At 39.8% G+C, this 25,405-nt stretch overlaps 2 protein-coding genes across 2 annotated transcripts in view; one reads left to right on the top strand and one right to left on the bottom strand.

The window, feature by feature from the left end:
* Positions 1 to 429: 429 nt before the first annotated feature.
* On the bottom strand, positions 430 to 5,506 carry LOC311498630 (uncharacterized protein). Its single transcript, XM_084559295.1, has 7 exons — positions 5,298 to 5,506; positions 4,817 to 4,884; positions 3,576 to 3,863; positions 3,147 to 3,440; positions 1,950 to 2,060; positions 1,802 to 1,835; positions 430 to 1,587 (listed from the first exon to the last, which is right to left on the bottom strand). The coding sequence occupies exons 1-7, from the start codon at positions 5,363 to 5,365 to the stop codon at positions 1,539 to 1,541; spliced, it is 912 nt and encodes a 303-aa protein (XP_084415421.1). The 5' UTR covers positions 5,366 to 5,506; the 3' UTR covers positions 430 to 1,538.
* Positions 5,507 to 12,808: 7,302 nt separating this feature from the next.
* dync2h1 (dynein cytoplasmic 2 heavy chain 1) overlaps positions 12,809 to 25,405 on the top strand; it is a 119,965-nt gene continuing 107,368 nt past the window's right edge. The window contains exons 1-19 of the mRNA XM_084558574.1: positions 12,809 to 13,076; positions 13,799 to 14,002; positions 14,425 to 14,598; positions 15,025 to 15,163; positions 16,519 to 16,637; positions 16,956 to 17,100; positions 17,577 to 17,722; positions 17,823 to 17,909; positions 18,518 to 18,652; positions 19,017 to 19,130; positions 19,311 to 19,422; positions 20,191 to 20,315; positions 20,489 to 20,664; positions 20,874 to 21,069; positions 21,167 to 21,262; positions 22,833 to 22,994; positions 23,126 to 23,224; positions 23,665 to 23,804; positions 24,045 to 24,273. Coding sequence (XP_084414700.1) covers positions 13,820 to 14,002; positions 14,425 to 14,598; positions 15,025 to 15,163; positions 16,519 to 16,637; positions 16,956 to 17,100; positions 17,577 to 17,722; positions 17,823 to 17,909; positions 18,518 to 18,652; positions 19,017 to 19,130; positions 19,311 to 19,422; positions 20,191 to 20,315; positions 20,489 to 20,664; positions 20,874 to 21,069; positions 21,167 to 21,262; positions 22,833 to 22,994; positions 23,126 to 23,224; positions 23,665 to 23,804; positions 24,045 to 24,273 — 2,577 coding nt within the window. The 5' untranslated portion in view covers positions 12,809 to 13,076; positions 13,799 to 13,819. The remainder of the gene's footprint in view (positions 13,077 to 13,798; positions 14,003 to 14,424; positions 14,599 to 15,024; positions 15,164 to 16,518; positions 16,638 to 16,955; positions 17,101 to 17,576; positions 17,723 to 17,822; positions 17,910 to 18,517; positions 18,653 to 19,016; positions 19,131 to 19,310; positions 19,423 to 20,190; positions 20,316 to 20,488; positions 20,665 to 20,873; positions 21,070 to 21,166; positions 21,263 to 22,832; positions 22,995 to 23,125; positions 23,225 to 23,664; positions 23,805 to 24,044; positions 24,274 to 25,405) is intronic.

Here is a 25,405-nt window from a genome sequence, read left to right as displayed (position 1 = left end):
TTAAACCAGGGTTACTCCTTCCTCTCCAGACAAGACACATTATGTATGCCAGTTCACATTGCTCTGATAATGCATCAGGTTCTAGACTTATAAACATCACTGCAGGTGGACATATATTGCTAATGCAGGCTAGATTGTGTATGTAATTAGGCCCATGTATGCAGTACTTCAAAAGATATTACAGTATAGTGTGCACAGGTTTAACTACTACACCAATCAGCTAAAACAGCAGGTGATTCATCTTCTGTGGTGCTTCTACTCCATCTAGTGGCAGCTACTATGCATTGCAACAGATTGCTGGAATAAATCCGTTGTTAACATTCTGTGGAAGTTTGAATTGTATACAGTCTGCCGCAGTGTAGAGAGCCATTGTACTGTGAGTGTAATTCTTCCAACAAGACCAAAAGCACTTAAATTTAACATGTTTATTTGGACAAAAATAGATACAGCTGGCCATGTAGAGTGTTTCATACAAATGTAGGAAATGAAAGCTGCCCTTTGAGATTGTTGGTAATTCCAAGGAAGATGGGGTCAGAAGCCTTCCTAACCAAAATAGTGTAAACAGGGCAAACTTCTTCATAGAAACAGTTAAATAAGGAGAAAGACAAAAAGTACCATAAAATAAATATTCAGCTAAAGAGCAGGGGGAGAAAAAGTTACTTCATATGAGAACAGTCCTGAAGAAAATGTCAGAGTTGTAAAGAAGACAAAAATATCAATCAGTGGGCAATGTAACGGCCATTTAATTAAAAAGAAAAACCTTGTTCTATTTAATATTGCACTTCACAGGAAAACAGTGGAATACTGGAGGTTACTGCAGAAAAACAACAGCAGAGAAGAAATTAATGTGCAAAACTGTCTGTTTCACCCATGTTTCGGTCATTCAAACTGTTTTTTTCAGTTTCTTCTACTCATTCGTGTGGACACATATTTAAAAAAAACTATTGTAGCTCTTTGTCGTTCAACAAAAAGTAAATACTACCCTGATTGTTCTTTTATTTATTCTATAAATAAAAACACACACACAAATGATTTTAAAGTGCAGCCTATATAGCATAATGAATCGTAGTTTAGACATAAGCTAACAGGTGTAACAGATCCCTGTTCTGCCCCCTGAGGTCAGTATAAATAAGGTCTATAACACTCAAACATTAACGTCATCTCTGCTTTTGATTTCACGTCTCACAGCACCATTATATATAGTTCACCAGCATACAACAGCAACACTGCCCACCACTGGAAATATCCTTTCTTTTAGAGAAGTAAGTCAGTATCAGTTTAATGACGCACAATACTTCACCAGTAAATGGACTAAGAATGAGCACTTCCTCAAATGCTTAAAAGTCACAAGTGTCACTGAAATGTTGACTGCATATTGTCACTGGTGAGTCACAGACTCTTGTAGACACTCATTCCCGGCTTATCTGTAGCCATGAGGCACAAAGTAACGTACACTTGGTACACTTGTGTGACGTTTAGTCCCTGATTCCAGACCATTTGTTTGTTTTTGGTTTTAATAAAAACCCAACGTTGTCAGATCAGGACTCCAGATTCATTTTTTCCATTTCACTGAGGCCAATCGACTCCCTGGATAAAAAGTGACAGGAAAGAAGGAGAAATGGGAAGATGGTTTTAAAAACAATGTGACTCGTAATACAAAGAATATTTTGAGGCAACTGAGACATGATTTATACAATTTCTTTTAGCTATATAAACAAACAAACAAACAAACAAAAAAACACCCAGTACTTAAGTTATATAGCTGATGTACAGTAAGTAAAATGTAAAAAAAATTACTTACTCTTGCGTCCTTGCATTTTCTTGTGCTGGTGCTCCTGGAAACCAGAAGAGAATTGTTGAGTTTATGCACATTAATTTATGGTGGCATCTTACTTTATATTATTACAGACAGGCAAATTATGTGGAGAACTGCTCAATTCTGCCCTTACCTTTTCGTCTTTTCCTGCATATCCCGCACAGTACCGCAATAACCACCACGATAAACAGCACTGCACAGGCGACTATTATCATGTAATTGTCACCTGGAACCCGAGGAGTGCCTTCAAATGAAAACAAACGAGACGTACACCAGTGTCAAAACCATACTCTACATACTTTTCTGGACCAAGTTTCTTTGTGGCAAAAAATCTGAACAGAAAGTGTGTCGACTCTTTTTTCTGTCCTGTCTGCTTATCATCAGAAGTAAAAGGATGATGTAGAGTCAGCTAATTCCTTACTATGGATACAGGTTACTGGTTGGAATGGACAAGTCTGTCTGAAAAAGCTAATCCACTATAGCATTTTTAGCTAGACGGTGCCAGTGTGCGTATGCCAGTATGTCAGACAGTTGACTAGTTGGTATCACTAGTCTATGCAACATAAACAGGACACAGTTACATGGAATTTTGTTGTCCCTGGGGATGACTTCTTAATAAGTTTTGCAAGCTTTAATGACATCCCCGTCTGCATGTTCCAGTTTCTACTTTCTCTTGAGCTCCCTGTTCCTGCTAAATGTCGGGATGTTACCACTGGCTACAGACATCACAACTACATCCTCATAAAGGCTGCAGATTTGCATGGCGTATTCAGACCATACAGACACTCTGTTCTCAACTGAAGCCAGCAATATGAAGTTCCAGTTCCTGGTTTTACCACTACTTCAACAAAAAGGCAGCTATGGTTATGTACTGTAGAGTTTTACACACATAACAATATAACTACGACTGCTTGAGCAACAACAAGCAACACAGCATGTGTATATTCCCAGATACACATAACACTCTCAATAAACTTATTCATGGAAACTGAATAAGTGCTGTAAATTTAGTCATTTTCAGAGCTGACCAGTTCTCTAGTCCACAACATTTCATTGCACTGTTAACCCTGTGTTAATCCTGGACACGACACATTAATCTGAATCTGAATTTAAAATTATAACCTTTTTTTTGTGAATGCCAAATGGCCAAAAACTATAAGGATGTGAAAGGAGAATTTCCCTCACACATTCCTTGAAGAAAATGCATTATAAGGGGATATGTCAAGGGAATTCCACTGGACTTCACACTTCCCAAAACTTGCCCAGTGGTTAAACCATAAAGACAGACTAAAGTAAAGAAATGATTGTCTTTTTTGAGGTGAGTACTCACAAACTGAGAGTTCATCTGATGTGACGTCACCCACAGAGCACGTGAATGTGAGCTTCCCACTGGAGCAGTTGACGTGTGCAGTGCTGGAGCTGTTGAAAACCATGCTAACTGGACATGGCACTTCGCTGTTGTTCAAAACTCTCCACATCTGACTGCTGGTATTGCCGGACCCAGTCACTTGCCACTTCACCTTGGTTTGTGGGTATCCACCATATGAATTGCATGTTACCATGCAACTCTGGCTGTGGTTGTCGTCATTACAGATCATTCTGACAGCAGGTTTACTGTACCGGGCTAGAAGATAGAGGGATATCGATCACTGATAGTCCAACGATATCGATCACAGTTAGGGTCATATAAGCATTAAATGTATGAAATTTGTATGAAGAAACTTCTAACAGTCTAATACAAATGTAGAATTATACATACCTGTGACACTGAGGTGTATTTTACTCTCATTAATAGGTTTCTGCTCATCGTCTCTGAAATAGAAGGTATATTCCCCACTATGTGAGATGTTTAGTCTGAACATGTGCACAGCTGCCCCTTCGCGATCCAGTTTTGTGTTCTCCCAAGTAGATGAGATATTTTTTGATGCATGGTAGCCATTAACAAAGACCCTGCCCTTTTGAAGGTAAAGAAAGTCAACTGGCCTGTTGACAGGGCAGCGAAACGTCACATTTCCACCAAGCTCGCCTCTGAGCTGAATCTGAGAATCTGGTAAAGAAAACAAAGCAGGAGCGAAGTTAAACAGGGAAAAACACAATATCTTAAGTGTGAAATGAATGACAAAAAAAAAAAAAAACCCAGAAGATTATCAAGCAGTGTATGTAGAGTAAATAGTCCTAAGTTTAGGCTTTGTGTGGGTGTGAATTTCAAAGGGGTTTTGTTTAAGCGTGTTGATGGCTTAGCTGCATGATCCAGTAGACTAATTTCAGTTCTTCTTAAAAAGTTTTGCCCTTTCCTTTTTGCGGGAAATTATGTGTAGTGGTCCAAAAGCTCCTGAGAAAATGTCTGTGTTTTTTTGGCTTGCTACCGTAACGTAAGAAGGTAGCTAGCTATCTGTATCAAAGCTATTTTGCTAAAACAGAAATATGTTGAATAAAGAGAGTGGGACTGAGACAGTAGATGTATGGACTTTGAAAGAATAACTAAAGACGTCATTATGGTGTTGTATATAAAGTCACAATGAGCAGTCAGTAAGCTGAGCTTGTTAAAGCATGGAGGCTTTAAACTGCTTGGTTTCCACATTCACATTTCATTAGGAATTATGTGAGTGATATGATGTTGTGACACGAAAGCAAATAGGTATATTTGCTAAAAGGATGAACTCTATCCTTCAAACCTAAAACTAGCTAAAAGAGAAGAAAATAGAGATAGTGTCCCAACACTTCCGGGGAGACTGTATATTAGGAAGAAATATGTATGGTACTCAGTGGCTCAACTTTTTTGGCCCAGACACAGACAACGTGAGGTGACATTACTGTCAGCCTTGGACGCCTGTAGCTCTTTGATGTCAGTTAAGTCTTGTGTTTCCTCTCTGTGGTACATATTCAGTGTTGCTCTGCTCATGTGTGACCAAGAATAGTGATGAATTACTCAGTCTGGTTTCAGTTTTAATCCACAATGACCGTATGTTGCTGATACTGTGATAAAACACAGCTGCTCACCTGTGACTGAAAACAACCATGTCACAGTAAAAAACAGAGTCAGCCAGTGGCCGTAACGCCATGGACTTCTAGAGAGGAGAGAAAAAAATATACAGTTTTCAAATGAATGCACTACAGTAACACACAAATACACACAGTTTGGCAAATGTAACAAAAACAGTTTGGTTTGCAATTGCTGAACTATAATTCCAGAAAATAACTGTGATGGTTTGAAAATGTTCTCAGTATTAGTGCCCTTTACATTTTTAACATTTGTGCTTGAGTTAATGACCCACAAAAGCAGTAGCTACACCGAATTGACATTTCTTTGATTAGTATAAGTAGTTACCCATACCCCACCCATTTAAAATACCCAAATAAAAGAGCAGATGAATTTTAGTCATGAGGTCATGTGCTTTCAGTATGAGTCCCATCACAGGCTTTTGCTGGAATTTTGTAATCACAGTGTCATACAGCAATAGAAAATGGGAGGGGGACTTACAGAGAATCCTGCTGGTTGCCAGTTGATGCCTGTTGAAAAGACCAAAATATTAAGCGCTGTGATAGCATATACTATCTCTGATTTAATTTAAATCAATGAACAACAGCATTAATCTGGCAGGGATGAAGTGGAGTGTCTAGTTTTCAGATAAGCATCCAAAAAGGGCGTGTAATGCAGGTACTTCTTATCGTTTGTGTTTCAGATTAGTCCAGTGTTTCATTCGTTCTGAATTAGCGGAATGAAAGAGTCATTTTCATCAATCTGAACCTATAGTCACATTTTTTAATGTTGAAACACAGAAAGGTGGTTATGTACAGCACTAGAAAACACAATACCACAAATCCCAACCACGTATTTCTTCACATTCTGATACAATTAATATGAAGTATTGATGAGAACTGCATTTTAATGAGATCTTGTTTTTTTTAAGCTATGCTGTAAATGCTGTCTCTTGAATGTACTCAAACAAAAATGCTGCCTTCTTTTAAATGACTGATGCTCTAGTCAAAACGAACACAGGAGGAAAGGAGGTTGTCTCATCCTGAAAGGACACACCCAAAGTGTTTTCAACTGACAACAAGCTAAAGGAAAGTCCCAGTGAGCAGTAAGAGGGTGTATTCCTGTACCTGCTTTGGGGAAAACTATTGCCTTCAAGTTTCCTGTATCCTTGGTATGTAGTATTATAAAAACAAACACTGAATATATAAATTATTGGTATATTTTATGTGTAGTATTCTGTAAAATTGTCTTGCATCTAAATCTGTTCACGAGGAAATGAATCATTTCATAGTGTCTCTGTTCATGGCCTGCTAAGAGTGTCTTATCTCAGGAAATTCCCAGGTGGCAGATTTTATCTTGATTATGTGAGCTGTAAGTTAATGTGTCAGAGAATAAAAATGTTGACAGCTGGGCAGCAATCAGCATATAGCACATGCCTAGAAATTACATATACTACATTCACTCTTTCGATAAATGTATTTTTTTCGTAATGAAGCTTCAGACCCAACTTTGATCAACTATCAATAGCACAGAAGCAAAAATTAGAAAAAAGAGGATGTCCAGTGGGAACACCCCCTACTAAGTCCAGATTCGTGATCAGTGGACACACAGCAGCAGAGACTAGCCAATAGAAACAACATGATGGGAAATTCCCTGGGACCATATGATGACCTGTGTTTGTTTGCTTAGTTTCAGGAAAAGTGATACCAGTTGCACTGTGAAAGCAATATTCTCAATTATACAATTCTTGATTTGGTTAGGCACTTGAATATAGATAGCTACAGTATTATTTGATGTCGTCATTTTGATCGAAGCTCAGTTTTCTGTCTGTTACATAAACATGTGTAACACCAAGAGTAATCACCAATTTAGTCGCTTAAATTAAGAATTTATTTTGATTTAATCTCCATAAAAGTATCGAGGACAATATCAGTAGAAAATACATCTCTTGTTTTCTCATGCTCTCTTGCCAGTTAAATTGTTAAAGTAGTGACCTAATCTTTTCTATGGGAATCCCCACATGACGTAGCATGATTTCATTTCTTGGCCTGCTTTACTACATTGTATTGTGATAGCAGCATGCTTGATGAGATTAGCTTTAACACTACCTACCAGCCCCACAAAATCCATTATATTAATCCAGCATATGGTTTGTGTCTTTTTATACAGAGGCTGGAGTGATACTTCACATAGGTAAACAACAGAGAGCCTTTCAAAGAATTTTGAGATTGCAACTGAAGCATGAGGGCTTTAACCAGTATTGCTAGACACCTGACAGCTTTAGTTTTTTCCAGAGAAGGATAAGACAAAATCTTGCTTTCTCTTTCTGTTCTCTTTAGCTCAAAGTGTTGATATATTGGACGGACTAAAAGTCAGTGAGGGAATTTTTAATCTATTAAGACAAAGACAGTGAAAAGATTATTTGAGATTACTTTCTGTTTTGCTCTCCTGCACACAAAGCTTAGTAAGTGCCCAGTGTAGTAGTAATATCCAGGAGCACATATTTTCACATATCCTGGGCATGATAAGAGTCACACTTGCCAATGTGTATCAGCCTCGGCCAAAAGCTATAACTCATTGTCTTTATTACTTAAGCGGCATGCTACAACAACTGCCGGGTACTTCTCTCTAGTCGCTTTCTGTGTGGACTTTATCATACTAAACAAACACAATGTACACTAACATGTACGGGCTGCTGCTTAAGGGTTCAAAAGAAGCATTTACACAACAAACTATGATCATGTTTGAGAGGCATTCCTTCAATATAGCATCAACACGACAACAACAACAGACTACAACAAAAAAAGTATTATAACAGTAGTTGTCATTATATTATAAAGCTGCTTTTAAAAGAGATATGTGAAAGTATAGCGCTCTTACCATCGTGCCGTCTTGCTCTCTTCGCGAGTTTGAGAGTGTATTTCCTCCTCACAGAAATACAACAAGCTGGGTGGAGCTAAATCTACTTCCTTTTTTTTTTTTAAGCAATCATAGGAAGCCTGGATTTTATCCAGCACTTGACATTATACTTTTGTCAATAGTGAAATGAACCTAATAATAATGATACACAATAAATGTAGCTGATGTTTATTTTTCTGAGATTGAACAAAGTTTCTTCAGAGCTATGTGGGCCTGGGAGTTTTGTGTGGGTTGTGTATGTCTGTGTTTCTAAGCTGATGTGACACCCCTATCAACATGACAGACTTCCTTGCTTGCTTACCAAAACAGGCTCTGACCATGTGACATTAATTCTTGTGAAAAATTACAATAGTGAAACTTACTGTGGCAATCAATGACATGCATTCTTATGACCAAATTTTGTAACCTCAGTTAACCTAATATGTCTCTGTTGGGGGCAGCCAGAGCAACAGGAGAAAAACCTACACAAGCAGTGCTCTAAGTTTGGGGGATGGGGTGTATAGAGCTGTCTGTATGGGCAAATAATTACACATAGCATTCTGAACTGGTACAGGAAACAAATTATACTAGACGTTAATGCTGATTTTCACAACATAAATTTACAAATTGAGTGTTTAACAATCTACACACCACCATACTCCATGCACAATGGCTAGTTTCCCGAGAACAAACAAGTGGGCGTTGCATAATGCCAGTAAGTATGTGAGGTGCTAACCACTACACCACTATGCTGCCATGTTATATTATATTATATTATATTATATTATATTATATTATATTATATTATATTATATTATATTATTCATTCATTCATCAAAACCCTCTTCCTGGATGACAGCCAGGACATGAGTCTTCAGGTAATCATTGTATAACATGTGCATTTTGTAATAACTCATTCATTCATTCATTTTCTGTAAATGCTTGTCCTCTGGAGGGTCGCAGGGGGGCTGGAGCCTGTGAAAGGTGGAAGGTGGAAGGTAACTACTGCTTTTGGTAGTATGTGCAAGACTGACTGTTAAAGCTTTACATTGCTGAGCAAAACACAGAGAAAACATCACATCCCAGCTGTCACTGGACGAGAGGCGGGGTACACCCTGGACAGGTCACCAGTCTATTGGAGGGCTAACACAGAGATGTAATGTGTCATCATGAAGAAAATTACTTAATTGAGAGCGATTGCTCAGTGTGAAGGAAGAGGAAACTATTAGATTTAGCCTCTCCCTGACCCGTTCAGCCACAAGTCTGCAACACAAATACTCCGTCTCCACATGATAAGCTATGAGTAAGATCGCCGCGTTTGTAGTATGGCAATGAGTGAAGGAGTGCAAATGTTTTCACAAAAGCTTAGGTGGTAAGAGAGAGTTGTGCAAAATTTATACAGGAAACTAGCCAGTTCCTTTGTCATAAATCCATCAACAATTATGGAGGCACTGAAAACAACAGAAGTCAAATGTGATTATTTTGTTCATTCATGTGCTGATCGGAGATTTTCTTTATATTTCAAACATTTTCCCCAAACTGGAGTGGAGGGAAATCTTTAAAATTCTGGTCAATTCTTCCATGAAAATGATGTGTTATGTGATTGTGTGGGTGTGAATTTCTTTGAACTGTGGCTTTTTGGCCAGAGTGGTTTGTCTGTGACATTTTGTGACTTTATGTCTAGTGCCATGTGTGCTCGGGTCCTTTACCAGAGACCTGGGAGGTCTGCACACACACACACAACATCAAATTGAAGAAGTGGCTGATATCAAGACCTACCAGTGGCTGGAAAAGGCTGGACTCAGAGACAGCACAGAGGCATAATCATGGCAGCACAAAAACCGGCCCTAGGTACAAGAGCCCTGGAGGCCAAGATCTGCAAGAGTAGATCAGACCCAGTAAGTGAGTAAGTTTCACTGTTGTGCCTGAATGACAACAGAATTCTGGAAAGATTCATCCAACAAGGAATCCTTGGGATTTTCCATTTGTATTTCTTATAAATGGAGGGTGGGAAAAAAATAGAAAGTAAACCTTCTAGGTAATTGCCATTGACTCACCCCTATGCTTTCTTCAGCCCATATATATATACACACTGTTGTCCAAAAACTTGAAATAATTTTGTTTTCAGATATCAGATTCCTATTTGTTTGGGCACTAGTATATACTAGTATATATATATATATATATATATATATATATTTTTTTTTTTTTTCAGTGTTTGACTACATTTGATCTTTTTACCAAACTTATCAATGTCATCATGACCCTGTCAAACTGATACTAATTTGAAGCTATACAGAGCTCACATAAATGACTGTGAAAAGGTGGAAGGTGGAAGGTAACTACTGCTTTTGGTAGTATGTGCAAGACTGACTGTTAAAGTTTTACATTGTTGAGCAAAACACAGAGAAAACATCACAGCTTTGATGATATAAAAGATGTTCTTGACGGCCTTGCTTGCATGTGTTGAGGAGCAATTTGTTGGCAAGTGGGCAGTAAGCGAGAGGAAATCCTTTGCATTCACTAACATTCAATAAACAAATAATTTCTCACTAAATGGAGATTTATCGGAGCTGGAGCAGCTTTCTCCAACATGAAGTGCTATCTAGTTGGTCTTCTCTCTCTCAAGCTCTAAATATATGGGAAAGTTATTTGAACTCCAGGGACTAGTGTGTACGTGCTGTTTTTGGAAATTGAGTGAGTGTTGTTTGTGAGGAACGAGCAGATTTGGTGTTATTGTTACTGGTCAGCAACAAAGAACCATTCTGTAAATGTGTTGATGTTATATGTGAAAAGAGTGTGTGAAACAAGAGTTTCCCTTCAGGATCTGTGACAGAAATGAAACTTTAGTTACGTAAGGGAATCCCTGTTTTGTAGTGGTTCCAGCACAAAACTGAATCTCTGCAACAATCAGTTCCACGTTGCTGGCTGAGACTGACAACTGTCATAGAGTAAAACCTCATGCAAAGTCCAGGGGTATTGAAACTGACATGATAAGAGCCTCTTTAAATTAGGTTAGGATTTGTAGTCTGACAATAAAGCCTTGTCACAAAGAAGGACTCTCTTAACTCTGTGCTGTGATTAGTTGGTGGTAAACTGACACATAATTTTAAGGGAGACTTTTCCAAGGGAGACATTTTGACATGTGAAGGTGGGGAAACACTAGTGTGAATGTCCTGACTAGCTCAAACTTGGTTTACACTCCATATATAGATCTACACAGAGCTACTGGGCTGGAATGCTCAGTAGGGCAAGAGGAAACTACTGATCAGAGAAAACCTTGGTTTAATGACCTGTTCAGTCTCAGATACCACTCAAATACTCCAAGAACACTTCAAAGAATTTTGCAAGAATGCAGAACCGCTTATGCTTGTAGAAGTAAATTTCTACAGGCACAACATGTCCACTAGCCAGCTTTGGTTTTAATTGATCAACATTTACTGAGCCACTTACAGGAATACAGAAGTAAAACACATCATGTAAGACTGTAAGAAAAAGTAATGAGATTATATGATATTATGTGTGAGCTGACATTTTCATGGTTGGGGTGACTTCTTCGTACTTCATGCATTGTTCCTCAAACTGGAGCTCAAGGGAAATTCAAGTAAGACAAGTAAAGACATGGTGGGAAAGAACTGGTGTAATGAAATTAATGTAGTCTGAATGACTGCTAGCTTCTTTTTGGTTTGTACTCCCACCATGGATCTATGCAGAGCCTATGCTATAAGGGTTAGTGTTAAGCATTCGATAATACACAGGATTAGATGTTACAATCCCATGTGCCAAGATCCCAACACATTTAGAGGCCCTGTCCAACTGAGAAACCCTAACAAACCTACAGTCAATGCATTATGAGATATGACGATTAAACCTACAATAATAATAAGTAAATGCTGCTGGCTTGTATGGCCCACTCAGCAGCAGACAGTGGACAATTCAAACCTTGTGGCATATCAGCTAACCAAACAAAGAAATATCGCTACCAACCAACATGAAGACATCAGATACCTGGCCGAGTCAACAGCATTATGCAGCATGTGATTGGGGTTTTCATGTGGGCACCTCCCTTCACTGATGTTTCGTTAAGTTAGGCCCCGTGACACCTCAAGAAGGCTTAACAGCGAATTCCAGCATCCTGGAGTCACCTCCCTCCACGCTGCCACTGCACAACCCCACTTTTCTCACCTTTCAGTGGCTATCAACAAGAAATCTTTCAATAAATTAGCCTAGCCCTTTTATGTAGCAATCAAACGTACCCAATACGTTGATGCGGACTGAACATTGACCGTATATGCTATCACGACCCACACAAACAAAATTACCATGGTTCGTCCCGTTGATGCGGACTGAACCACGAACCAATCGACCAAATCTAGGGTGGCTGGTGGGGCAGTGTTGTCATTAGGCAATTCACTGAAATTACTGAGTTTATGATCTATAGTAGGGAGAAGAGGGAGAACTTTATGTTCTTGTCCAGCCGCAGAACTACTAGCATAGGTGGTTCGCTCAGAAGATGGTTCGCTCTGCACTTGTAAATCTGATGCAGAAGGACAAATCTGACTTCACTATGACACTGTTTAACACTGTGCCTTTTTTTTAATGTGTTTGGTAATACCTTTGATTTTTCCACTGTCACATTTCATAATGTTTGCTATTACTAGGTGGAATTTCTAGAAAACATTAATATCAGATCGCTGCCATATAAGACCTTCGAACTGGCCGGACTCTCCATGCTGGACGATGAGTCCCACCCCCTGCACGGTGGCCTGGCGGAGCTGAGGAGCCGCTTCAGTGACAGACTGCTTCACCCTCGATGTGTGAAGGAAAGATACAGAAGGTCTTTCCTTCCTGCTGCTGTTAGGCTCCACAACGAGCACTCCTAATATGTGCAATATTATTACACCTTATGGTGTAATAACACCAGTCAATATGTTTATCATCTATTCTATCTCTGTCATTTCTGCATGCTGTTGCAAACTGCAATTTCCCCATTGTGGGACAAATAAAGGTTTTCTTATTCTTATTATAATTAATTATAAATAAAATAGTAGCTTGAAATTAAATTTAAGTAATAAACCTTTACATAACATAACAACAGAAAAAGGTAACTGCTGCCTTGCGGGTTTCCATTTCTCAGAAATGCCCTTGTTAGACATCAACCACATCAACCCGTTTACAGGACAAAAAAAAAAAGGCCTGCCCATATGCGCGCCTCTTCTACGTAAACGGCGTAAGAACCTTGTGTAGAATTCAAGTACACTCGCTCTCGTAGTACAACGGATCGTAGTTGCTACCTGGTAACCACGCTAGCATTAGAAAACACACGCAGACATGAATTAGGTCGGCAGAAGCTGGGAGACTGCAACATTATATGGCAAAACGGTATGGAGCCATCTTTTCCGTTAGTTTGAAAGCTCTCTGAAATCAAGGCAACGAACTTATACGTAGCTTTAGCTTATACGCCGCTCTTATGCTTATAAGCAGAGTTAGCGTTAGCTAGCTAGCTAGCTGGTGGTTGAGCTGCCACGACTTTGCTTTGATGCGGTCCCATAACTTTGTTAACATTGAAGTCTTCCCGTGAAAATAAAAAAGCTGCTTAAACTAAGAAGCCTTGCCATACTGGTAAGCTAACGTTTGCACATATAGCCAGTCATTCCTAGTTTAGCTGTGATAGCCTTTCAAAGATGCTAAATGCTATCTTACGCCCTTTGCTGGACGTGTGTTTTTACAAATCTGGTGTCTGAGAGCAATGCAACTGCATAGATAGAGAGCCTTTATTGTCCCAAAGCGAAATTTGTTTCCACAGTCTGTCACAGAAAACACAAAACAGTGCATATAATGCAGACATGACCAACATATACATACAAACAAAAAGCGAACACAACCGTACCTGTTTCTGTATTTGCAGAATATAACGTTATATTACCCGCGACCCTTCACAGAACAAGCGGAATGAGTAAAGTTATATTACGTATTTGGTTAAAAAGCAAATGCTGCGAGAAATAATGCTGTGCCACTCATATGCTGCCAGCTTGCTATAAGATAGTATAACACTTTCAGATAAGGAGACACAAGCTTGAGAATCTATGCTCTCCCACTTTTAGTGCTTTAGGTCCAGCTAAACGATGCCACACGGGACAGATGATGATCGCAAGAAGTTTATCTTGGCCACAACTGGAAACTTCTATGGACTAAAGCCTCTGTCTTCCCTGACTGACAGCCCAGAGCTCAATAACTTCTTGGATGATGGAAATGAATTTGTCTTATCCGTCATCAGACGTGACAATGATCTTTACTTGTCAAATAAGGTAAGTATTTAAATTTTACGCAACACAGTCGTATTCTAAATAGCTTCACGTGAGACAATTTCTTAATGTTGTCAGGTCTTTGTTTATGCATGGTTATTTATCAAAATGATTGTTTAGGTGCTTTCAGGTGCTGCTATTTATATTAAGTGTTTATATTCAGATTTTAATAATAGAGTGTATTTAGTATTTATTTCTTCTTCTCTGCTGCTGTTTGAAAACGTGTACCTTTATTGTTTAGTTTTTTATAAAAAGACCTGACTCAGGGAACCTCGCACCAGCATTTTAATGTACATGTACTTTCTTGCACCTGTGCAAATGGCAATAAATTCAGCTCTGTTCTATTCTATTCTATTCTATTCTATTCTACATGATTACCTGTTAAATGTTTACTTGATAATGAAAAAGTGCATCCTCCTTCACAGATTGAAGCTATGGGAGACAGCAGAGAGAAGGTGTTGGTGTTCTTCAAGCTGCATCCCACTGTGATCACAGAAGATAACCTTCACCAGAGCCTCCTTGTGTCGTCCATGCTGGAGTCCCCCATCAACACCCTCTACCAGGCTGTCAAACAAGTTTTTGCCCCTGTACTGCTGAAGGTGCGCCTCTCCCTGTGTACTGGATAATTCCGCTGATGGCATTTGAAAAATGTTGGGGGTGTTGGCAAGATCAATTGTTTGACAACACAGCTGACTGATTCCAGAAAATATGAAGATATTTTGTGTATGAAGCCTCTAACAATGAGCACACAATGTTCACTCAAGTTCACTCCCGCAAACACACACGCACACACACACACATACACACACCAAACTCGGGGGCTGCACCAGTCACGTTATTTAACATTGGACTCACTTCAATCTGTTATGCGCTTTAATTTTTATATTTATATTTATTGATTTTTTATCTGTATGTGTTGCACATATGGCAGAATTGACAATTAAGCTTCCTTCGACTTTGATGTTGCAGGCAGGAGCAATGAACATCCTTCAGTCTAAAACTTTCTTTCTCTTTCGTGTCCCAAGGATGAACACTGGCGTTCAGCTTTTGACCCTAAGCTAGCAGACCTGCTGAGTGAGCTGGAGTTGGGCCTCGGCACGGTGGTTCGCCAGTCTGGAGCAAAATCTTTTGCCAAGAAGGGCCACCAGGAGGAAGATGTTCTGGGTATGCTATTAAATTGCGGAACAAAACACAAATGCTAGGAGTTCACAAAAGGGTCATGGAAGATGTAATAGTGAATATGTAATTGGTGAACGATAGCATCATGAGGTGACATAACATCATAGACACCAGTTGGTAAAGCATTTTGTGTTTATTATAGTTTACCATTAGTTATTGCTATTGGAAAATATAATTCTTACTGCTGAAAGCGCCTTCAGCCATTCGGTGAAAACCAATTATGCGTAATTTACAGTACTGCGGAAAGTTGACACTATGCTGGAACCTGATGTGCACCCCCTCAGAAATGTGACGACACATCACGGTGTGATTCAGCGGCCGGACAAGCACAGAAAGTTCCTCTTTGTTCAGGCTCATACACACCATCTATTTAGATGGCTTATCTCTGTTCTGTTCTGCAGTGATTTCAGTGAAACTAACTGTTGATCCACATTTATTAACTTCAACTCCATTATGAGCCGCACAGTTTCAGTCGGGATTGTGTGAAGTACAGAGTGAAACTTAACACAGCTGGCCAGTCGCCTCTTAGTGTGATTACATAACGATACACACACCAAAGTACAGGTATAAATGCTTTCAATGGCATAACCCCACACGCTGAAACTACCACGTAAACATGTCTCTGTACTTTAAATTAAACTTTACAGTGATTGCATCTTTCTGGGTCAAGTTGATAAGTTGAATATAAGCCGATGAACTTTATAACAGAATTTGTTTTCTTTTCTTCCATTTCTCATACTGATTACCACCCAGTTGGCCTTCGCATATTCAAAACATGAATGTGAAGTTATAAAATGCCCTGAGATGCAATGTGTGATCTGCCATTATCTATACAACTGACAGTTTCAACCACAGGTGCTTTCCCAGTACACATTTGTTTTGTTTTGTCCTGCTGGCTTGTCTTTGGCAGTTTGCCAAGTAATAGAAAGTTATCCTTTTTTCGGTCACAATTTCAGTATCCACGTTGTACCTCCTCAGTTGGCCAGCCAGAAGCAGAGGCTTGACTCAAAGGCAAACCATCAGGGAGGAAAGTTTCACTGTAGTTTCAAATGTCTTTTTTTTTTTTTTCCTTCAATTACTAGAAGTGTCTACACTGTGCACTGTACTTTGGACTGTGTGCAGCTGGAGAACTGCAAATTTCCCCAGTGTGGGATAGAATTATCTTATTCTATCTTATTTTATCTTATGTTTCGGTCTCAGGCTTTTTGAGCTGGGCTTTTGATCACTGTGATCACTATGCATTCTAAAAATTTATTACTGACATGTCACTCTTTAAAATGGTATACTGCAAGTTTTTTGTTGAACTTTATAAATCGTGTTTTTTTTTCTACTCTGTGCAGGCATCTTGACTCCCAATGATGAGTTTCAGTACTGGAGCGATCTCTCTGAGTCTTCAGAGAAGAACAGCATGAGAGAAAGGGCTACACATTTCACTGAGCTTTTCAAACCTATACAGAAGGTATGCAGGCAGCTGTTATGTGTAAAGAATATTCACTTAAAAACGTGAAATTTGAAGTACCGAAGTCCTTTACACATATCAGTTTTGTATGTTATGGTGCTTACAGCTATGGAGATGAGAGTGAGTCTGCACTAAGCACTATGTCCGCAGATAGAATGATAAAACAAAGCTGTTTACAGTGTGGTACATATTTTTATTTATTTTTATAGTTTGAAAGCCTTAAAATATAATATAAATAACTCAAATAGTAATTGCTTTGATCAAACTGAGGGGAAACTAAAAATGAATCACAACTGTGTCTCTTTGTGTTTCCATCAGGAGTATGGTGGTCTTGACGGCTTGCCTATGTTGGATGTTGTGGATGTGGTTGAGCAGAGCAGAGACACTCTGGATGACGTTTGGAGGCAGACGGATTATGAGCCTTACCCAGAGACACGCATGGTCCGGCTCATGGACGTTATTGGTGAGACATTTTGACATACACAAACCAAAATCAGGAAATGGAAACAAATATTTGCTGATGTTGTTAATGTACTGTGTGTGTCAAGACTTCTATATTTCAAAGATCCGTTGGTTACTCTGGTGTTGATGAACTGAACATCTTTTGAGAACTGAAACTGATGTAGTTTTCTTTGGAACTGCTTAGTATGTACTTGTAGTACGTGCTCCATACGTAGAACATAGTTCATCAATAAAGAAATGTTCAAATGCTTTATAGTGGTTTAGGTGATTAATAAATAATGTTGACTTACTGGTTCAACACATATAGTAACTCAAACCTATGAGAAACATTACATTACCTTAAAATAAAGTGCGGCAAGTGGTTTGGACAGTCTTAGGGTAACTTTGTGTGCAGGTGTAATTTTTCTATAAATGTTATGTTTGTATCTGTAAGTGGCTATTATGACGTCTTTTTTTATATATATTTCTTTGTTCAAGGTGGAGCCTTGGGAAGATATGTCCAGAGGAAGCTCAAAGATCTTAAAATCTTTGAAGAGCCATATGTGTTGGTTAGAGAGAACCTGAGAACAGGTGTTTCCATCTGTGAGCAGTGGGTAGTGGCGTGTGAGCATTTGACTGGACAGGTATGCCAGAGATGGTTTAAATATAGTATTTCAGTTCAGCTGGAAAGAGTGCATTTACTCATACATCTGTGCTAATCACTAAAAACATGTTTTTCCTCAGGTGTGGAAGAGGCATGCCCCTCATCCCTGGAAGGGCAGCAAGCACCGTCCGCAAGCTCTGCATTGTCTTGCAAAAAGACTGAATGAGGTAAATTACTGCTTCTGCTTCAGGTGTACCAAACCACTTCTGCTTTCTGTTGAATTATTTAAAAACACGTATTTCTCCCTTTTCCCGTGTGTGTCATTGTGACACAGTGACAGCATTAAAGGCTGTGCTGACATTACACCTGCAAACATCGGTTTATGTTTGCTTAGAAAGAAGCTGATGTCACATGCAAAATAAATTTTCACCTCATGTTTCTCGTCAGGCAAAAAACTGGAAAGGATACGTTGAACCAATAATGACCTCTTGAAAAATACCCAGATTTTAAATCTGTTTTAAAGTCTCCTTAGAACACCACATTACAACATTGGCTTTATTGAGTCAGTAACAGGACACCACTGTCACATACATACAGATGGCTCTTTCCTCTTTTTAATAAAGTATATAATTTCCCTTATTAATCAAAGCTTATATGTGGGAATCTGCCCTGTTTTGATCTATTTAGTCTATCTACTGGTTACACTTTACAGTTCAGGGTTGGTGCTACAGTAGCACAAAAGCTGCGAGTCATGTTGTTGGTTCCCACATTCCTACATATAGTAGATAAAACATTGATAACACGTGGATATACGCTCTCTGTTTATGTCTCCCAGGTGGTGACCCTACGTATGGTTCATGAGAAACTGCTGTGTTTGCTACCAGGAGGGAAGCAGCAGGCTCTGACTTCAGATCGTGTGTTTGAACCATTCTCTGGACTCAGCCCTTTGCATTACAACCCCTATACTGAGGTTAGTTATAGAGAAGTTCACGTGTGTGTGCTTACATTGTTCAAACACCATTATGTCTATGCTTTTTTCAAGGGAGGATGGAGTAGGTTCTCCACTGTGTTGAGTGTGATCAACACTAACTGAGCCATTATTATAGAAATTATGTTTAAACTGTTTGTTATATCCAGATTTTATACTTGCAGCATGCAGCATGAAATCTGCAAACCAGATTTAGAGGTGGTTTGGAATGCAATTCAGTCAGATGTCTACAGATGAGTTCCTGTCTGTATGTTCTAGCTGCTCAAACTGGAATTCCATATGCCTTTTTTGTTACACGCAACATTTTCTGTCCACATCATCTTGAACTGTCTTTTATTTTTTACAGCCTCTTTGGAGAGCAGCAGTGGCTCAGTTTGAGCGCCTAATGGCTCCATCAGAGCAGGAGGTTGCTGGCAGGCTAAAGAGCTACATAGCTGATGTGCAGGATAACCCACAACAGGTAGTGAAACGCAACACTTTGTCTCAGGTTGTGAAATATTTTGTTGATGGAGGAACTTACTGTATGTCCCTGTGTGTGTGTGTGTGTGTGTGTGTGTGTGTGTGTGTGTGTGTGTGTGTGTGTGTGTGTGTGTGTGCGTGTGCGCGTGCATGTGTGTATGTTTATTTGCCTCTTGTCTAGCTGTTGCAGGTTTTCCAGAAGCATAAGGAGTTGATCAGACGTCCGACTATCAGTAAAGAGCTGCAGTCGGAGAGAGAAACTCTTCTAGCCAGACTACTAGACTACAACAAGGGTACACAGCTCTTTCTCAAAGCTGTTAGAGTGTGAACATGATTTACTGTGACCATACAGGGGAGCAAAATGAAAAGTTAATGCACTGTGTTCATGTACTTAAATGTAGAACCATAATGGATTCACTATTGAACAATCTTGCTTTTAAGATAAGATAAGATTGGACACTGACATTAGGCTGACATTAGGCACTGATGCCATCAGGACCTGCAGCTTTCCCGGCCTTGGTTCTTCTAAGCTCTCTCTTCACCCGATTCATGCTCATGGGGTTGAACACTCGTGGTCACTGGTGGGGGATTAATGGTGGGTTAAAGTGCAAGGTGGTTCTGTGCTGTGTTGTTTGAGGAGGGCTAGAAGTGGGGGTTGAGCAGGTGAGAGGATTTGAATCCATGAGGCTGGGTTAACAAAACTACTAATGCTACAGTACAGTTGTGTTCTTAAAATAACACAGACGTACTTATTGTTGATTGGCCTACCAATCTATGCAGTCAGCACAGAGATAGAATACAGCACATGGAGGCAATTAAGGCAAGCCTTTAGATCCTGAATACTACATACAGACACGATACAGATATTTTTAGATTCATTTAGTTTAAATAGGACAACAGAATGTTGTAGTAGTTCCAGTAAATGCCCTGTTTTTTAAACTCTTTTACCTTAAACAGGAATTTATCCATAGTGACTCATAGTAACTGACTAGGAATACAAGTTAGAGGAACACATTATTGCTCTCATCTTTTATACCTCTCTACTCCATTCATATTCTTAGGCCTGAAGACTGACTTTGAGAGCCGTTGCCATGGAGAACCTGGCGAGAAGTCCGGACCACTCAGTGGCAGGAACCTTCCTGAGGTGGTTAACAAAATAGTTTGGGTGAGACAGCTCTTACACAAGGTGAGTGTGTTTCTGTGTATTGTCACCTGAACATGTATATATGTATATATATATATGACTGAAAGATGGAGCTAATATGAAAAGAGTAACTTCCAATAATTGTACCTACAGGTTGCTCTGATAATGAAATCTATAGTATGCGCTATTTTGATGTGCTTTCATATTTACATCAGGTGGAAGACTCTGTCCGCATAGCTGAGGCTCTACTGTCAGACCTGTCCGGGTTCAAAGTGTACATGCATTTCTGTGATGACCTGCTGGAGCTTCTGAGGGCATACGAGCAGGAACAGTTTGAGGACTGGTCAAGAGATATTCTGTCTGAACTGGCTGATCCAAAGTCAGGGATCAGGTTGGAAATACTGCAACCTCTGTCTTCAGCCGACAAGACACTCCTTACTCATTAGTATATCAGCTTGACAAAGATTTGATGCAACAGTGTTTTGTAATTCATTTGTGATTTTTTGCTGGTGTTTTGTAATTTTGTACGCACTTGCGCTTGTATGGAATGGGTGATGGTTTGAACGGATTTTACAATGTGCAATTTTCCTCACTGTTAAGTCTTCAGGCCAGCAACCGTGTGATGGAGTTGGACCATGTGGACGGCAGGCTGAAGATCCAGTATTCAGACAGACTGGTCTGTCTGCTTAGGGAGGTCAGACAACTCTCTGCTCTGGGCTTTCCCATCCCAGCCAAGATACAGCAGGCTGCTAATACTGCAGACAAATTCTACAGACAAGCCATTGTCCTAAAACAGGTGAAAGGTTAAAACACAAAGGCATTTTATCACCTCATTTATTGACTGTTGTAGTTTGTCCAATGCTGGCTTCTTTACAAAGTGTTATGTGTTGTAGGTGGCCCATTTCTACAACACCATTGACCAGCAGATGATTCCCTCTCAGAGACCTATGATGCTTAGTCTCGCACTGGCCTTTGAACATGTGATCAAGGTACTGTTCATGGATGGAAAGTATTGGTTTACACCAATGGTTCCCAAAGTGTGTGTGTGTGTGTGGGGGGGGACTGTACCTTATTACACAGGTACAGTGAGATGGACTGTACCTATCCATCTCATGCTAGCGATGAGATGGACAGGTTTTTGACGGGCTCACACGCAAACGCAAACCTGTTACACTGAACATAATTACACAGTAAAGTTTACTTTTATTTGTTCAGAAAAGGTTGAGGTTTGTATGTATTAATTACAATGTGTGAAATAAACTACAATGGAGTCTGAAAACAAATTTTCTTTTTTTTTGGTACATAAGATTTTCTTATGTACCAAAGGGGGGGCCCAGCAGAGAAAGTTTGGGAACCACTGGTTTACACACACACAGTCTGGAAGCCTCACAGCACCTTTGCCCTGTTGTTCTCAGCCACCTTCTGTGGTGCGGCCCATTGCGATTTGGGTACTTCTATTCCATACTGGGTACAGATGTTCCTGTACACTATTCCAGCCACTTGGTTGTGTCTCTCCATGTACCCTGACCCAGGTAGCATCTTACACCCTGCCACTATTTGCTGGACTGTCTCAGGGGCATCTTTGCACAGTCTGCACCTTGGGTTTGATCTACTCTTGTAGATCTTGGCCTCTATGGCTCTTGTACCTGGGGCCTGTTCTTGTGCTGCCATGATTAGTGCCTTTGTGCTGTCTCTGAGTCCAGCCTTTTCCAGCCCCTGGTAGGTCTTATATGTCTTCTACTAGCCACTTCTTCAATTTGACGTTGGTACATGCCATGTAGGGGCTTGTCCCTCCAGGTTGTCTGCTCCTCTTCCTCTGCGCTCTTATTGGGTTTCTGTTGCCTGAGGCACTCACTTAGCAGTTCATCCTTTGTGGCCATTTTTCTGATGTCCTCTTGGATTTCTGATGTTTCATCCTGGATAGTGGCGTTGATGCTCACTTGTCCTCGGCCTCCCTCTTTCCACTTAGTGTAAAGTCTCAGGGTGCTGGATTTGGGGTGAAACCCTCCGTGCATGGTGAGGAGCTTTCTTGTCTTGATGTCTCTTCCTTTGTCCAGCTTATGATACCAGCGGGGTATCTGATGACTGGTAGTGAGGAACATGTTGATGGCTTGGATCTTGTTCCTGCCATTTAGCTGACTTTTCAGGACTTGCCTTTCTCTCTGGAGGTATTTGGTTGTGGTTAACTTCTTTGCGGCTTCCTCATGGTTTCCATTAGCGTGTGGGATACCAAGGTACTTGTAACCAATTCCCATCTGAGCCCTGCTCATGTATTGGGCTACGTGCTTACTCATCTTAGCCGCAATGATGCCTGACAGGACCTTCCATGTTGTGGAGAGACAGGTTATTGGCCGGCAGTTGGATGGGATGGGTCCCTTCTGAGGGTCCTTCAGGATTAGGACTGTCCTGCCTTGGCTTAGCCACTCTGTGTGGGACCCATCCCTCAGCATCTGGTTCATCTGTGCGGAGTATATTTGCAGTATATACACACACACACACACACACACACACACACACACATATATATATAATTGTTAATTGCTTTCTTTTCTTTATCAGAATCCTGGTTCTCAGTCAAAGGAGTCAGATGGTAAACTGCAGATCACCTGGGACAACCCCAAAGAGTTAGAAGTATACATTGCAAAGCTGCAATCCGCAGCTGAGAAACTCTCAACCGAGAACAGGAAGTTACGAAAATGGCACACTGACTTCATTGACAAGGTTGTATCTTGTTTTAGTCCCAACTAAGAATAATCTCTTACAGGCAGGCCTGTGTCTTTGCAACCAGAACATTACCTTGCTTAAACTGACATTAACAGCTAAAGTCTGACCGTTGTGGGTACATTTCTCAGGTGGTGACACTGATGAATGTTGACCTACTGAGACATCAGCAGCGGTGGAAAGATGGCCTGCAGGACCTACGTACTGGCTTTGCCACTCTGGAGGCTCAGGTATTGATTACAGACAGATGCGTATGTGATTTTGCTGCTGACCCTTATGTCATACTTTCTAAAAAGTAGTATTGTAATGAGTAATTGTAATAAAGACTATAAAAAGAGTATTTAAAATTCCAAAAATAGACTAAAATGAGGAAGGTCACCATTTTATTCCATGAGAATAGCTCTAATAAATAAGAAGATGTTAATAAATGGCTTAAATCTACAATTGTACATGAATGTGACTGAAGCTTTCAACGTTTGAGGCTAATCCTGAACAATATAGAGCTTCGTCTGTAGGTTGTGAGTGTGAAATCTGTTTTATTTTAAATGAGCAAATTATACAAATTACATATTAGAATGTAAGTTTTCTTTGGACAGCCTGTTAAATAAAACAACCAATTGTATTTCTCTTATTTGGAAGCTAATACATGTGTGTGTCTGGGGTTGTGTAGGGCTTCAGGCCTGATGACATGCGGGCCTGGCGTCAGCACTGGAACCATCAGCTGTACAAAGCTCTTGAACACCAGTATCAGACTGGATTGGAAGCTCTGAACAAGAACTTGCCTGAAATACACATAGACCTCACTTTCAAGTCAGTGCACATACTTGCCGTTGCACATCCTTGTGTCTCACTCTTTTGTTCTGTATGTTGTCATCTTTTTTTTTCTCCTCTCACTTTACCCTTATCTGAACCCCCCTCCTCCCACCTTTTAGTTTTCACATCTCAACGTTTTTCTTTTACCTGTTTATCTTTCTCTTTTCCTCTCTCCTGGTTGTGTTTAATTAAACAATAGAATGTACCCTCCTTTATTAATTCTGTTCTCCTCAATAGGCAGGGCCGTCTACAGTTCCGTCCGCCATTTGAAGAAGTGCGAGCGCGCTATTTTCGGGAGATGAAGCGTTTCATCTCAATCCCAAACCAGTTCAGAGGGGTTAGCACCCAGGGGGAGGAGCTTATCTTCAACATCATGATTGACAGAAATGCTTCAGGGTTCCTCACCATTTTCAGCAAGGCTGAGGACCTCTTCGGCCGCCTGCGGGCTATACAACACAAGTTCAAGGTGTTTAAACAACATATAATATTTGAAACTAATAATGGTTATGGTAACAATTTCTTATTAACGATCTTATATTGTTTAGAAAAGTGTTAAAGGACTAGATTGTAGGATTTAATGGCATCCAGTGCTGACATTGCAGATTGCAATGAATGTAAGAGAAAAGACTATGATTGTCACTTCAATGTTATGGAAAAGGTCCTCTTTAAGGTATGGTAAATTTAGTTTTTTTGAAATCTACACTATATCAATTAGATTTGCTACGGCGAAAATAAAATCTGAATAGTTTACTGAATGCACTCTGCCTGGGAGCTCATTGGCCTAAAAGAACCATAAACAAACGTAAGAACCTTTTTTAACGTTTTAACATTTTAACCTCATTAATATATACTGAAATGACAGGGACAGAGTCAGAGCTGACCAGCGTTCACCTGCTTATATGTTTTTGATATGTCCATCCCCAAAGCCCTCAATCTTTCAACACCATTGTTGATGGAGCATCAAATTAGTGTTTGTTTCTAGATGACATATAAGGACGCTTGTTGAGCTCGGGTATACAAAGTTTTTAATGAATTTTTTTTCGCCATGCATTATAACATACAGACACGCCAGCCTTTGTCAAGATATCAGATTATTTAGACTTCACTGAACGTTCAGTAATTGTTAGTTATTACGGGTGAGTTCAGAGTTCATCCTGGAATGCTGCGAATGTAGTGCTCTTCTTTTTATGAGAGTAAAAAACGCAAATCCACAGCCGGTGAGAATTTGTTTGGACAAATGTATACTCTGTCTAGTTGACAGGGAGAATACAGCTGTCTCTCAAGCCAGTGTTCAGTTTGTCCATTCTTAGCTGCTGTAGAAACAGAAAGACACAACCTGCACCCTATGTGGATATGAAAGAACTATTTGAATCTAACAAATATATAACAGATCCCTAAATACTTATTGTTGTAACTATTATGGCTTTTCTGTATTTTACTGCTATACTATTTTACTATTTCATGTTATTGTACATGAATGTGACTGATTAGCTGCTCATTGAACCATTTCAGCTAGCTGTAGCTGTGCTGCTTTCTTTGAAAGAATGAAACTCGAATCAGTCATGCTTCTGTAATCATGTTCTTTGTTGTTTTCATTG

The sequence above is a fragment of the Chelon labrosus genome (assembly GCF_963514085.1).
Source record: "Chelon labrosus genome assembly, chromosome: 13".
Classification (NCBI taxonomy): domain Eukaryota; kingdom Metazoa; phylum Chordata; class Actinopteri; order Mugiliformes; family Mugilidae; genus Chelon; species Chelon labrosus.
This window is presented reverse-complemented; position numbering and strand designations above follow the sequence as displayed.

Coding starts and splice junctions, on each gene's coding strand:
- LOC311498630 (XM_084559295.1), bottom strand. CDS start 5,365: ATGCTATCACAGCGCTTAATATTTTGGTCTTTTCAACAGGCATCAACT. Junction 3,441..3,575: donor AATACACCTCAGTGTCACAG/GTATGTATAATT, acceptor TCTATCTTCTAG/CCCGGTACAGTAAACCTGCT. Junction 1,588..1,801: donor GAAAATGCAAGGACGCAAGA/GTAAGTAATTTT, acceptor CTTTTTATCCAG/GGAGTCGATTGGCCTCAGTG.